The sequence below is a fragment of the Psammomys obesus genome, unplaced genomic scaffold, assembly GCF_907164565.1.
Source record: "Psammomys obesus unplaced genomic scaffold, mPsaObe1.curated_primary_1811, whole genome shotgun sequence".
In the NCBI taxonomy this organism is placed as follows: Eukaryota; Metazoa; Chordata; class Mammalia; order Rodentia; family Muridae; genus Psammomys; species Psammomys obesus.
In genome coordinates this window covers 11,946,101-11,960,792 of record NW_026596034.1, presented here as the reverse complement: position 1 = coordinate 11,960,792, position 14,692 = coordinate 11,946,101, and the positions used below count along the sequence as shown (strand labels likewise).

Sequence of the window (14,692 nt, the reverse complement as noted above, 5' to 3'; positions counted from 1 at the left end):
TTTCTATGTACAATTATTTTTATAATCTGAACTGTATTGACTGACGCCTATAGATTTTTTGTAAAAATGTTAATAACATACTTTTGGCATTTTTTTCACCTGAGTTAAAATTCGTAATAGGGGAGAAAATACTGCTTTCTTAGTGTGGAACTTTTTTCCTTTCTATGTAGGGTACTCTAAGAGTGCTGCTAGTTCTTTTGCATGATTTCCCAGAGTTCCTTTGTGATTACCATTATGGGTTCTGTGATGTGATCCCACCTAATTGTATCCAGTTACGAAATTTGATCCTGAGTGCCTTCCCAAGAAATATGAGGCTCCCAGACCCATTCACTCCTAATCTGAAGGTAAAGTTTTAACAGACTGAAAGCAAATTTGTTTTGTTGTTCCTACAATCTCACTGGGGATTGAATTTTCTGTTTCTTCTGTTTAATTTTTTTTCCCTTGGCTTTTGTGTATGTTTGCGGGTGTCTGTGCACCCTGTGCATGTAGGAGCCTGTGGAGGCCTGAGTAAGGCACCAAGGCCCCCTGGAACTAGAATTCCAGATGATTGTGAGCTGCCATGTGGGTGTTGGGCACTGAACTCAGGTCCTCTGCAAGAGCAGCCAACACTTTTAACCACTGTGCCATCTTTGCAACTCCTAAAGGAACCTTTTTAAAAATCTTAATATTTCATCCCTTTCTCTGGTAATCACTGTATTTAATTCCCTTCTTTCCAACCCGTGTGCATGCTTACCATGTGCATACCTAAAGGTAATGGTACTTTTAGGGGAAGTTAATTCTGTTATTAATCCTGATGGCTGTGATAATGTCCCTGAATATTGGTTCATACTATTTTTCTGGTTACTGTTTCTCATGGTTTTGATAGTGTCTAATTATTGACAGTTGTTGGTCCCATGCTATATAACTGAAGAACTTTGCAATGCGCACATTTCACTAGTGTTTAAATTACTTAAGAAAAAGGAACCATTTACAAATTATACCACCATTTACATAAAGTACTAGCCTTTTTAATTTGCTCTTAGCTCTTTTCTAAGGTCTGTTCCTGTACATTTTAAAAAGCATATAATTGGCTAAGACTTTCAGGACTCTTGGTAGTGAGTGTGTAATGTCTTTGAAATCTAAGTTTGGAAAAATTGGTTAATGGTGCAAATGAGACCACCACTTTTTTCTAGTAATGAGAAATATATATAACGTTATGTGACAGGAAAAGGTTGATTTGTAATAATCATAGTCTGCGTAGGTGAAATTTTAGAAAGCCCTCTAACATTGCTATCAAAGGTATAATGTGTACATTTCTGTGCTTGATTCTGATTCTTGATATTTGTGGCAGGTGGACATGTTGAGCGAAATTAACATTGCACCTCGGATCCTCACCAATTTCACTGGAGTGATGCCACCTCAGTTCAAAAAAGATTTGGATTCCTATCTTAAAACACGATCCCCGGTCACTTTTCTGTCAGATCTGCGCAGTAACCTACAGGTTAATTGGTTTTACTTGAAGTTCTCTGCGTGTTTTCTGTACAGGGCAGTTTGTGTGCACTATCCATTCTCTGTCCCATTTTCAGATTAGTGGCTCATTTACAGATTTAGAAACATTGTTGAAGTTGAATGTGGCAATACATGCCTGTTAGCTCCGAGGAGACTGAGGCAGACAGATCACAAGTTTGTGGCAACCTGGAGGCAAGACTTAGCCTCCCAAATAACCCACCCTATATAGACACCAAAATATTGTCATACCTGTTTGTTAGGTGGGCCTAACTGGGTTATAAACTTTCCTAATAGTTCATCATTGACACAGCTATAGATGAGACCACTCGGGAAAGGCCATCACTTTCCTGTAAGACCTGACAAGCATTTCTGAACAATGGGATTGTAGTTAATGCTTTGTGGGGTGACTTGAAGTGGAATTGGCTTTCTAGTGTTAGCTCATTGTGCAACGACTTCTTTCAACAGTTTTATTTAATTGAGGTTGTGCTTGTTTTGAATGAACACGTTTTGTTTTGTAGTTACCGTGTGTGAAGTGATCATACTTGGTTTCTCCAAGGAACTCAAGTTTCCCGGTAGAAGCATGCTTAGGGCAGCTGTACATTTGTATAGCTCACAATCTTGAGCAAGCTTCTTATATTTAAGTTACAAAGAATATGAACTATGTATTCCTTTTTGGGAGCCTGACAAAGATTGAGAAATAGTGCTGCCAGGCAGGGTGATGCATACCTTTAGTCCTGGGAGGCAGATGCAGGTGGATCTCGCTGAGTTCCAGCCCAGCTAGAGATTCATTGTGAGGTCCTATTTCTGGAAGAAAGAATGAAGTAGTAGTGCTAGTCAGTTAGTTCTGTGGTGAAAGTTTTCTCTTTTGCCCATATAGGTATCCAATGAGCCTGGCAATCGCTACAACCTCCAGCTTATCAATGCACTGGTGCTCTATGTAGGGACTCAGGCCATTGCACACATCCACAACAAGGGCAGCACGCCTTCAATGAGCACCATTACCCACTCAGCACACATGGACATCTTCCAGAATCTGGCTGTGGACCTAGATACTGAGGGTGAGTGGAACTGGCTAATTTGCAGCATGAGATTTTCTATATTTTGCCACAGATGCAGTCACAAGAATAGAAAGTTTCTTTAAGCCACAATACAGTGTTTTCGTTTTTTCATTTTTTTTTTCTAATAAAGCATGAAGAAAAGTACCCCAAATCTTGCTTTGTCAGTAAATATATTGGTGTGCCTGATTGCAACAAAATATGTAAAAATAAGTATGTTCTTTTTTGTAGCCTACATCAGAGGCTCATACTGCACTGTTTCATTAGCCTGTTTTTTCCATTGTTTATTAGCATCTACTTGCCAGGAAACAGAATGTGTTACTAAATATAAGGTATAAGAAGATTAAGGACTAGAACTTAAGTGTTTCTAGTATAGCAAGTATTGAGTATAAATCACTGTGGTCTGTCTCCTGGTTTCTTTCAGTGGTCAATATCCAGGATTCCCAGCTTAGGTGCTAACCTGCTCATTTTTTTCCTTTCAAATTCATAGCCTTATTTTTCATTGTTACTGCATGAGATTGAACCATGTCAATTTATCAAGATGAGTAGTTTTATCCCCAGGAAGTGAGAAGGATTTCAGTCTGCCATAACTTGTTCTCACCTTGAATATCCAGCAGCTCATGCTTCAATCGGGGTCAACTGCTCCTTCACTCTGACAGTTTTTTTTCTGCATCCCTCCCTGTTTTTGCACAGATCTAGAAGAACTGGATGTAGCAGAATCCAGCCTTTTCCTAGTATACCATCATGGTGTCACAAGTGGGACATGTCAGGCAGATCCACTGGGTCACTTCAGACCACATATATTTTTTATATGTACTTTTATGTGCATTGGTGTTTTGCCTGAATGTATGTCTGTGGGTGGTGTCAGATATTGAAGTTACGTGCTCTTAACTGCTGAGCCATCTCTCCAGCCTACATATATATATTCTAAAACATAACCTGCTCAGTCTGTATGTTTGTATGTGTGGTATGTTTTCAGGGGTGACTGTTTGGCATTGGATAGCCAGTTGCTGTGCTCTTGGGAAGACAAGACTATTCCGCCCACCCTCTGCATTCCTTACTTGCCTGTAGTTCTTTATCTAGGGCTGAGTCCTCATGGGATTTCTTCTGTTTAACATGCCTCTTATCTTTGTTCAGCTCATGTTTCAGCATCATAGTTGAGGTTTTATGAGTACAGCTTCTGACTGTGTTAGGAGACAGTCTCAGAGCAAACTCTCTGATCTCTGGCTCTTAAGAGTCTTTCCACCCCACACATGTTCCCTGAGTATTAGGTATAGAAGTGTTCTGTAGATCTATCTGTAGCTATACTCCATTGGCTTTGAGTTCCCCAGCTTACCATTTTGATTGATTTGGTTGTCTCTGTTGCAAAGATAAGTTTCCTTGATGAGAGGTTAGAACCACATTTACCTGTGGGTATATGGACAACTATTTAGAGTGTAGTTAGAGACCATGCTGTTTTGGTAATAAGATCAATGACTTTACTAGCTCTGGGTACTTGGCTAGGTTTCCGATACCAGGCATAATTACCCTTGTTAAGTGAGTCTTAAGTCTAGTTGAAAGCTGTTAGTTACCACCAAAGCATATGCGCCACTACTGCACCGTTAGTGTCATGCCATGCTGGTCATTGGTGTGGTTCACAAGCATGACAGCTGTGTAGGACTGTTGGTTTCCTCCCTCCTTTGAAAGCTTACATGGAGTCTTCTAATGCCTTGAAGGCTAGTTCTCAGGGAAGAGACAAGTCAGTTCCCGGCTCAGCAGTGGGAAACTTAGCTTTGATCTCTGGGGCAACCAAAGTCAATAAGAACAGTCTGTCTGTTTTATGAGTCTCTTGGACAGCCCTGACCCAACCACTCAAGAGGGTTTCTCCTGTCTCGTGTTCATAGATATTTATTATTATTATTATTGGAAGTGTTGTTGACCTGTATTAGAAAATTTCATTTAAATGTATCATAGTTTTTTAAAAAAATGGCTAATATGCCTTTTTTCATTTCCCTGCATTCTATTTTCCTCCTATTGCTCCCTCACCCCCTACCCCAGGCAGTGGTCCCTTTTTATTTTCCTGCTTTTTGAAGTTACTCCAGGATAAGTACTCTGAACATTTGGAGGTAGGAGCCTCCAAAGAGAGAGCATAAGGTGTTTGTCATTTCTCACTCAGTATGATCTTTTCTAGTTCCATCCGTTTACCTGCCGAGTTTATGATTTCATTTTTCTTTGGCTCTTGGGAGCATTGTCAGTCTGAATAAGTAGTCCAAAGTGTAAATGTATACCTTCATTTGGTTGAAGGACATTTTAGGCATTTCCATTTCTTAGTTACTGTGAATAGAGTAGCAGTGAACGAGGCTGAGCAAGTATCTGGAATAGGCTAGATTGTGTTCTTTGGACATATGCCAAGCAGTGTATGGTTGGGCCATACATACAGTTTTTTGAAAATTTCCACACTGATTTATTTCCATAGTGGCCGTGCCACTCATTTTTACAGTATACTTTAGAAAGACTATTACTTTTAACTTTGCTACATTATCTTAAAAAGGTAAATAAATTTTGATATCGACAGATTGGTATTGCCAGTCTTCTTTTCAGAAGGAAATTGGATATTTTACATCCTTTAGGGAAGTGTTTAAGGGTCCTTGTGATTTCAAGTATACATAGCAATTTTCCAAGTGCTACATGAAATAGAATGTTTTAGCTGGTTGGATGTTGAGACAATGCAGAACCAGCTTTCTATTGTGGCCCTTTAAGATTTTCAGTAAAATATTTTATAAGTATCTAAGAATTTTGCTGGTTTATAACATGGAAAAAGCATTGCAAATAAAACCTACAGAAGCAAAACATGTTGGGATCCAGGAAATTACTAATAAATCACAAAATTAGAATAACCTTCACAAATTTGCGTGTTATCCTTGTATAAGGACCATGCTGATTCTGTCTGTACTGCTAAAGTGAGCTCCCTGATATATAGGTCCCCTTGAGAAACCATAGCCTGAACAGAAGCATTTGTCTCCTATACTGGCCTTTCGGGGTGAACCCTAAATCTAGTTTCCTTAATTTCTAGGCCGGTATCTTTTCTTAAATGCAATTGCAAACCAGCTGCGGTACCCAAACAGCCACACTCACTACTTCAGCTGCACCATGCTGTACCTATTTGCCGAGGCAAACACTGAGGCAATCCAGGAACAGATCACGAGGTGAGATATTTACTGTCAAGATGCCTTAAAAGGGCTCTTCTCTCCTGTATTCTGTTTGTAGCCCTGGCTGTCCTGGAACTCATTCTGTAGACCAGGCTGGCCTCAAACTCAGAGATCCACCTGTCTTGCCTCCCAAGCCCTGGGGTTAAAGGTGTGCGCCACTGCTGCCTGGTTTGTATTTTGAATGGAGTTCTATGCATTCCCCACTTTACTATCCTAGAAAACCAGGTCTGAGGAATTATAAAACAAGTTGATACTGGCAGTAGTTTGCTCTGAAAAGCTGTGGACTAGTTTATGGTAAAAGTAACATTAGTTTCTTGGTGGTAGCACTGGCCATGAATCTGAATAATGCAGATTTCCTTTGTTTTAAGGTCTTAAAAGGTTATATTTTGCTTTCTTTTTAAACTATGTATAGGAAGTTGGTGCATAATGTATTGGGGTGCACATACCTTGAAGCTCTAATTTACCTATTCACCCGACTATCTGGCACCCATGATCCTTATATATACCTGAACTGTGTTTTATTGCATGCTTGAATAACTGTGTATCATTTTGTTTGTAATTATGTCTAAAGCTGCAGCAAAGGCTTTGATCCTTTTTTTTTTGCCCCCAGGAAATAAGAAGTGTGAGAACATAGAATTTGCTACTAGCAGGTCACATATAGGAAGAATTTCACCCATTTACATATGCTAAATGTTTAAAAATCCTAAGTGGATTAATAAAGGCAATGGAGGCGTAGTTGTGATTTTGTTTCTTTATATATTAACTAACTCTTCTGTACCCCATTTTAGGGTTCTCTTGGAACGGTTGATTGTAAATAGGCCACATCCTTGGGGTCTTCTTATTACCTTCATTGAGCTGATTAAAAACCCAGCATTCAAGTTCTGGAACCATGAATTTGTACACTGTGCCCCAGAGATTGAAAAGTGAGTTTTAAAATGCTTCTGTTTGGGTCTGAGTGAAAAGGCAGTTAGAGCTAATGCACATGATACCCTCAGGCCTAAAGTTTGCTGAAGTTAATTTTTACTTGTCTCCACTCTACAGGCTGTTCCAGTCTGTTGCACAGTGCTGCATGGGACAGAAGCAGGCTCAGCAAGTGATGGAAGGGACCGGTGCCAGTTAGATGAACTGTATTTCCCTTGCAGCGGCATCAACCTTGGTCCCACTGAACCAAGTTCATAAACTGAAGAATCCTTTCAGCTCCTCCTGACTTTCCCAGCCCTTTGGTTCTTGGGTGTCTGCCCCATCAACTGCTGGGGTTGGTCTCCTGTCTATGTGGGCAAGTTCCAAAGTTTAAATGCATTTTTTTTTTGACTCTTGGCCAAAATTTAGAAGATGCTGTGAATATCATTTTGAACTTGTGTAAATATATGAAAGAGAAAACTTTTGTCTGGAACTTCTTGGGTTTGTGCAAAGTACATAAACTAGTACCTTGTGATAGGCAGTTGGTGGCGTGCTCTTGCATCAGGGCATAACATCGTGTCTTCTGGCATCAAATTGTGACATTCTGAAGAATAGCAAAATATTAAATTCACAACATTTTTTTAAAAATGTAGTTAGGGAAGCTTGGAAAAGTTACTAAAAATGTAGACACGTTACATTGGTAGGCTGGGAACACAGGAAGGTTGAGCCCCATGGGGGATTGTGTGGCTTTTCTTTCTCCATAGCTACCTACAGGCAAAGCAGTTGAATCTGTTTCTTGGTCCTGAGGGAGAACATACTTGAAGAGGAACCATCTCTGGTCTGGGGCCCCATCACCATGCTTAGGCTGGAAATACTAGTTAAAGAACAGAAGTCAGAAGGACTAAATACAGTTGCTTCTTTTTGTAAGGATCTTAAATGTTGGTGAACAGCTAGGCCCATGTTACATTTTGTAGCCTTTGCAGTTTCTGGGCCCTAGCTCAGCTTTTTTGTATGTGTGAAGCCGGTAAACATTAAAGTCATAACATGCACACGAGTCCACTGTGCCTTTCTCAGTAACAGCAGCCAGTGCTGGTGAGGAAGAAAAGTGGACAGTCCAGTCACTTAATGACCAAACTTTTCCATTGCTACTTATTCTTTTGGAGTCCTGCTACTGTGTACCCATCTCCTGCCTCACTTTTTGTGTATCTTTTCTGCCTCAACAGGAGGAAGCTGTTGGAGCAAGAAAATCTGTGTGGTTAAACTGAATTTTAAAACTTCTTTAGGTGTTCTTTTGGTATAGGTAGTATTTGAAACAATTCCACTTAAAATTTACCTTTCCAAATGAGGTTTGGGTGCCCTTCATGTCCTTAAAGGGTGCATTGTGACTCTGAGAGCCAACTTTAGACTAGATTGAAGGTACAGTAAGCCACACTTAAGTTCTCTACAGGAATCAGAAAGGTTGAACTTCTCAAAGTTGAGCTCCGTCCATGATATTTATTAAATTCTACTATTTAAATCTATTAAATCTGTTGGAATTAGTAAGAATAGAATGTTCTGAGTTAATTGACAGTGATTACCAAATGTGAGCTCAGTCCTACAATATCCACATGTAACTCGCTTCCTTTTAACTGCCTAACATCAAAAGTCCCAAATTTCCAACAAAACATGAGCCTAAAACCAAGCTTCTCACTGCTGGGTATTCAGGAAGCTTTTAACTTGTGAGTTCCAACAAGTGATATAAGATCATCTTCTGACCATATCTGACCTGTAAGGCTTGCTGTTCCCGCCAGCTGAGCTGGGCATAGACCTCCTTATTACCAAGTAAATCTTGCTCAGTTTTTAAGTCTGTGGCATAGGTCTGTAGGGTCAACAGAACGCTGTCTCGAAGAAGCCGTCTCCATGACTCTTGGAGCTTGGGAATATTTATGATGGCCAGGCCGTCCTCTTCCCTTTCTTCCTCTCCCCAGCCAGGCTGCTCTTCATAGGCGCTAAACTCCTCAGGAGACATGCACAGTACCTGCATGGAACATGGGTCCTTTACTTAGGATGTACTATCTGTGAGCTTTAACACACATGCCACTATAGAAAACTGGGTAAATACCAGCACTCCATACCCTGGCATCCCTGTCCCTCTACCTTGAGTGTGGTGGCTAGCTCCTCTTCAGTCAGCACCTCCTCACGACCAATTACAAAGGCTCCTTCTTCCCCTACCATGTCCAGTTTGCACAAGAAATCCCAGCGTTCACACAAGAGCAGCCTTTCAGTTTCATCCTTTGTTCCTATGAAGTAATGGATGAAACTATCAACCATCATCTTGAGCACGGCACGTGCTTCCACAGACATTATGAACCTGGGGTGGGCAGACGCACCCTGCAGCGCAGCATCTCGGACTGTCACCATCTGAATGTCAGCTGTGTCATTTGTGTTGTCAGGGTAGGGCTCAGCAAAACCGTACATATGAATCAGCTGCCAGTTAGCCATTTGCCCGTATGTGTTGAAGATTTCATGACCTTTAGGAATGGGCTGAGTAGCTACCATCCGGAGAGAATCCTTGGGTATAAAGAGAAAAGCTGTGGACACGCCTTAGCCCCCACCAGCCTATGAAGATTACTTCCCTCTCAGAAGAGCCTATTTGACTGTGGACTGAGACTACATACCACTGTCTACTGTTATACCCTGTATTACAGACCAGAATGAAACCAACTTTAGAGGTCAGCCCAGTATATATTAGGTGCATCTATGTGTGCTTATTTGCACTTAAACGTCACTAGCTTAAAAAAAAAAAAAAAAAAAAAAAAACAAAGTTAAGGCAGGCCTGGTGATGTAGACCCAGAGCTCTGGAGACAATCTCTTGAGGTCCAGGGTAGCCAGAGCTACACAGTAAGATCTTGTCTTAAAAGATTAGGTGAATATCACATCTGAAGATAAGGCCTTAACAAACAGACTAAAACTGGAAGCTGTCTGGGCCTGGAACCTTCACTCATGCCCAGCCTCCTAAGATTACCGGTGTAAGCCACCAGCTCGGATTATTTCCCAGCTTTTACATCACACTCACACGTGTGTCCACATAGGATCAACACTTAACGTGGGGCCTTACTTTGCTTCTGGCCCATGAACATTTCCACCTTTTGAGAAGTACTGCTACTGCTGTTACAAAATGCTGTCCACAGGGCCTGAGGTGACATGACAGAAAGGCAGGCCGAATTTTTGGTGGATTTAAGGTGTGCCCACAATCTCAGTGTAACCTGACTTGAAAAGCACACAGGAGAACAGCTAATCTCACTTTTACATGAGCAGGAAAATGGAGCCCAGGAATTTGACTGGTAATGCACGTAACCTAAGCAGGCGTAGGTCCACTCACTGCAGAGTACTCTAGATTGGCATTATGATTGGCTATGTGGTTTAGTATGTCTGCAGCAGGCACCATCAAGGGGGAGTTGGGCTCCTTTTCAGCATCATCTTCCTCCAGAGGTTCTTGAAAGCTGCCGCAAAGAGAACTCAACTAAGGCCCAGTCTTGGGTGAGGGGCCTGGAGTTCATTGTTCTTTCCCACCTTGGCCCTCAATGTTCTAAAGATGAGGGTCTGCTCCTCTAGGCTTTAATCACTGACCTATAAGCCATCACAAGGGCCACGAGCTGGCGATAAAGTTCCAGGGAGCGAACGGAGGGGCTGAAGAGATCCGAATGAGCCTCCATGAAGGGCAGGACGATGGAATAGTATTCGCTACGGATGTTCACCAAATCCTTCTCCACCGCCTCCGGAACACCGGTACCCTTTAGAAGGCGCAGCCGCTCCTCCTCTGGCCTGCAAGGACAGCCCACCCAGGCCCTTCACAGCCTGCAGCTCTCGTGGAGCAGGTACCCCGTGCCCAAAGCAAAGCAGCTGAAACAGGTTTTCCCAAGCCCTTCCCTCGGCTCTCACCAAAACATGGGATGCTCCAAACGCCCCAGCTCTGGCCAGAGCGCGATGTAGGGGCTCCAGGGTGAGGCTGGGGCCTGCAGCTCGTGGAGAAGCGCCAGCAGCAGCGGCACCCACCCCGACAGGCTCTGCAGGGCGCCTCGCTCTAGGGAAGACACCGGGTGAGGGCCCAAGCACGACTCCCTTGCTCGTCCGGGAGCCAGCCCCCGGCCCCTTACCCACCTCGCTCCAGCAGGCCGCTGATGGAACAGGTGTGGGGAGACAGAAGCGCGGAGCGCGGCACGGCGAACAGCAGCTCCCCGGGCTGCACGCTCTCCAGCGCCACCATGCCGTAGCCGGCCACCGTGCCCTGCCGGGTCACCGCCACTTTGGGACTCAGCTCCAGCCCCACTCCGGCGCACCAGCGCAGGAAGCCGGCCACTGCGTCGCCCCTGGGCTCGCCGCCGCTGGGCCCCGCCGCCGCCAGCGGGGAAAAGGAAGTGACGTGGCCGCGCCCGGGACCCGAAGGTGGCAGGGGCGCGCGGGCAACCCTCGGGGCCGGGCAGGGCGCGGCGACGGACGAGCAGCCACCTACCCGCGCGCGCTTGGCCGGGGCCGCCATGCCGCGAGGCGCCGCGTCCTCCCCGCGTTTCCGGCGCCGCAGAACGCGAGCGGACGGGGCGGGGCTCGGCGTGCGTCCGCTGAGCGGCTCTGGGCTAGAAAGCGCGCGTTGCCCGAGTCCACCGCCCAGTCCACCGCCGGGCTGCCGGGCGCTAGTGCTAACCTTCTATCTCGCTGACTTTCCTTCCGTTAGTCGGTTTGCACATGTGTTTGAAGTGACCTGAAAGGTTTCCACATCTAGTAAGACACACATTTCCACAGTTGCTAACTTACCCTTGTTTTCACTCTTCTGCAGAGATGATAGAACCCTACATTTTACTTTCTAAAAAAAAAAAAGCTGATGCAACCGGGCGTGGTGGCGCACATCTTTAATCCCAGCCAGCACTCGGAAAAGCAGAGGCAGGCAGATCCCTGTGAGTTCAAGGCCAGCCTGGTCTAGAAAGCGAATCCAGGGCAGCCAAGGCTACAAAAAGAAACCCTGTGTCGCGGGGGTGGGTGGAAGCAGATACATTGGAAGGAGTCAATACCAGGTGAATGAATGATGGAACAAATGGTTGGATATGGAGAAGGTGGCAGTGTAATTCCAGTACTTGGGAGGCTGAGGTAAGACTGGATTACTGGGAGTTCCTGGCTAGCCTAGCCTATGGACTGAGACCACGTTCCAAAGTAACAAAAACCAAGCAAACAAAGTAGTGTGCCCTTGCTTTGAAGAGGCCTTACTAAGCTATTTGCTCATTGCGAAACTGAGAGCCAGCGTCAGGGTTGGTAAAATTATGTCCCACAGTATACAGCCTCGTGGTAGAACCTTGCCCACCATGTGTGAACACCATAGTTGAAGCCCCATCACCACAGAAAGAAAAACTAGGCAGGGTGGCCCACATAATCCTGACGCCCAGAAAGCTGAAGCAGGATTGCCGAGTGTTCAAGACCAGACTGGGCTACAGAATGAGACTGCCCAACCCTCACTCCCCCAAAAATGTTTGTAACGGGCACTGACTATATAGGGATACACAGAGAAACAATTGCTATCCTTCATCAAGGCCAAGGTGGCCAGGTAACCTTCCTTGCGATAGAAACAGCACACTCATACACTTAATTTCTTTATTAGTTTTTCTGCACAGTTAACTTTCTACATCAACAGGGGTTTTTGTTTTGCATTTTGTCACCTCAAAATCTCTTATCAGCCACCAGAATACACAAAATTAGGCTCTTTGTACAGAGAGGAAAGTAATGAACTCCATTAAAAGTTCACCTTGACCAAAGAGGAAACAACCACCAGTGGGAAAGCACACACACAGGAGAACCTGATATACAGATATATATATAATGTATAGGTATTTATAGATATCTTAGGAACACAGCAAGAAGATGTCCAATACTCGAGTGCTTATCTACTGTAAGGGATTAATTCTACCAGCTTCAAACAGTCACGTTCAGTATTCACGGAAGCACGTGAACAGAACCGGGGATAGAATACGCTCCATGGGACACTAGAGCACGCTGGAAATGGCTTACGGTTATTACAGAAAGGGGCGGCCTGTGCCACGACATACCCCTACAGACACAGCTCTTTAGGGCTTTCTCCTCTGGGCGTGACAGTAGGTGAGAATGAATAACCAAGCTGAAGCAATGGCTCCAGTTTCTGGGCTGGGAGAATCTACTTGGTAAGGTGGGCAGACAGGAAAACAGCATAGTTACGGGTTGCAGGAGGCTGCGGACATTGAGAGCCTTTGGCCTCTACCTTTGTTCACCTCAAGGTCTGCCATCTCCCACCCAAGGACCAGGCAATCTCCAACCCCTCCAGCAGGCAGAGGTCATAGTATCTTTCTGTCTTGGGCCAGATCTCTCTAATAAACTTACTTCTCAAGTGGCACCTGTGACACGCTGGCCCAGGTTGACTAGGTTGACCACAAACACTCTTGGTGGTATCTGAGACAAGAGGGGCCTATAGGACTCTTGAGTTCCTGCCAACTCCCAAAGGGGTCATCATGAAATTCTGCTACGCACAACACACAAAGGACAGGAGACCAGGTGATCTTATCTTCAGGATGGGACCTGGTCCTGGGGTGGCAGAGTATGGGGGTTTCTGCCCTCGGGGCTTTCCAGCACCTGTCCTGCCCAGAGAGTGCCAGGAAAAGAACTGCTTAAAGCGCCCTCTTGTGGCCTCCATCCTCATGACTGTCCCTTCCTTCCATCAGAATAGGTGTGCTTGGTGCAAGGGTTATAGAAAAGGGACCCTCTGAGGTCTAGGGCTCCCAACTGGTCTGACTCCTACCCACATCAGAGCCTAAGATCAGCACCCACCATCTTCAAACCCCATGCTGTCTTCACATCTTCCAGCCCCAGAGCGTGGGCCATGCTCTTTCTTCAGTACTGTGTCCTGTCTCCTGGCCCCATCCCAGGGCCATGGTGGGATGGTGAGAGGGGCCAAGTCAACCAATGAACACGCTGAGTGAGACGGGAGTGTGTACGGTGAGCCCTGCACCACCCAAGACTGTTCTGCTGTATTTTCTAAGGTGGATCCCCTCATTTTTTTTTTAAATAAAAGAGAAATAACCCCATGTCCTCCCCTTCACTCTCACAAAAATAAACTAAAGGGAAGATGAGCCGGTGCGGAGATGGCAGTGGGACCTGGGGGCAGGTAAGCAGGCGTCTTGTGCAGGGCGAGGGCTTCAGCAGGACACCTCCATGGTGTGGTTGACCTGGCCCATGCCCTCACTGCTCTCTGAGTGGGCGCAGGGCTGTGGGCGGCTGCCATCCACAGAACTGGCGCTGGTGAGGGATGCGGTGCGTGAGCGCGCGAGGCGTGTCATGCTGGCTGAGGGCACTGTGGAAAAAGAACAGAGGGTTCTGAGGACAGGCAGGGTATGCACCGCCAGGCGAGAAAAGGACAGTGCAAGCAAAGCGGCCAGTGAGACCCGTCTTGCCACAACACAGAGGCCCATCCCAAGCCAGGGTGCTGGCACTGGCTCCACCAGGCTGAGGCATGCAGGGCCAGCAACAGTGAGCAGGCCAAATGAGCTACAGCTAGCAGGGTCCTAGGTCCCAGCAGCTACCCAGAGCTATGGCTAGGGCAGGGCAGGTGGTGATTAGCCACCCTGGGCTGCGACAGGAAGTCACTGTGTGGCCAACCAGACCTGCATCTAAAGGGTGACAGGGTGAAAGGCAGGGTCGCTTTTGTGAGGGCCACAAACAGCCGCAACCTGCCCTAAATCTTGCCTCTACTACTGTAGGTATGGCCAGTCCACCTAGAGGCTGGGCCAGGGGCAGACAGGATGCCTACAAGGCCAATCTAGCACTGTGTTCGAGGTTCTGCTCCTAACTCCCAAAGCTCTGGAAGCCCCGCAGCCCACAGCAACCTAGAAATGAGATAACTGCTCTGAGATCAGCCAGCATCAGGTCCCACACGGGACAGAACCCTGAGCAGACCAGGGTCTGCGGAAGAGCCGGGATCCTCTGGGGCTTTGAGCTGAGCAGGACACAAGAAGATTCCAAACCACAGCAAGACAGTGTGGCTGCAGCAGTGCAGAGGAGCAGGGGCGG

At 45.6% G+C, this 14,692-nt stretch overlaps 3 protein-coding genes across 10 annotated transcripts in view; 1 reads left to right on the top strand and 2 right to left on the bottom strand.

The window, feature by feature from the left end:
* Cnot1 (CCR4-NOT transcription complex subunit 1) overlaps positions 1 to 7,111 on the top strand; it is an 81,340-nt gene extending 74,229 nt beyond the window's left edge. For all 4 annotated transcript variants that reach the window (XM_055621331.1, XM_055621329.1, XM_055621330.1 and 1 more), the window contains exons 44-49: positions 171 to 344; positions 1,331 to 1,480; positions 2,366 to 2,546; positions 5,596 to 5,728; positions 6,520 to 6,654; positions 6,773 to 7,111. In XM_055621331.1, coding sequence (XP_055477306.1) covers positions 171 to 344; positions 1,331 to 1,480; positions 2,366 to 2,546; positions 5,596 to 5,728; positions 6,520 to 6,654; positions 6,773 to 6,851 — 852 coding nt within the window. In that variant the 3' untranslated portion in view covers positions 6,852 to 7,111. The remainder of the gene's footprint in view (positions 1 to 170; positions 345 to 1,330; positions 1,481 to 2,365; positions 2,547 to 5,595; positions 5,729 to 6,519; positions 6,655 to 6,772) is intronic.
* Positions 7,112 to 8,105: 994 nt separating this feature from the next.
* Positions 8,106 to 11,163, bottom strand: Setd6 (SET domain containing 6, protein lysine methyltransferase). Its single transcript, XM_055621332.1, has 7 exons — positions 10,772 to 11,163; positions 10,553 to 10,694; positions 10,241 to 10,435; positions 9,993 to 10,113; positions 9,001 to 9,181; positions 8,768 to 8,910; positions 8,106 to 8,648 (listed from the first exon to the last, which is right to left on the bottom strand). Exons 1-7 carry the CDS (start codon positions 11,148 to 11,150, stop codon positions 8,343 to 8,345), a joined length of 1,467 nt encoding a protein of 488 aa, XP_055477307.1. The 5' UTR covers positions 11,151 to 11,163; the 3' UTR covers positions 8,106 to 8,342.
* A 1,073-nt stretch (positions 11,164 to 12,236) lies between these two features.
* Ndrg4 (NDRG family member 4) overlaps positions 12,237 to 14,692 on the bottom strand; it is a 37,636-nt gene continuing 35,180 nt past the window's right edge. For all 5 annotated transcript variants that reach the window (XM_055621042.1, XM_055621040.1, XM_055621037.1 and 2 more), the window contains one exon: positions 12,237 to 13,976. In XM_055621042.1, coding sequence (XP_055477017.1) covers positions 13,822 to 13,976 — 155 coding nt within the window. In that variant the 3' untranslated portion in view covers positions 12,237 to 13,821. The remainder of the gene's footprint in view (positions 13,977 to 14,692) is intronic.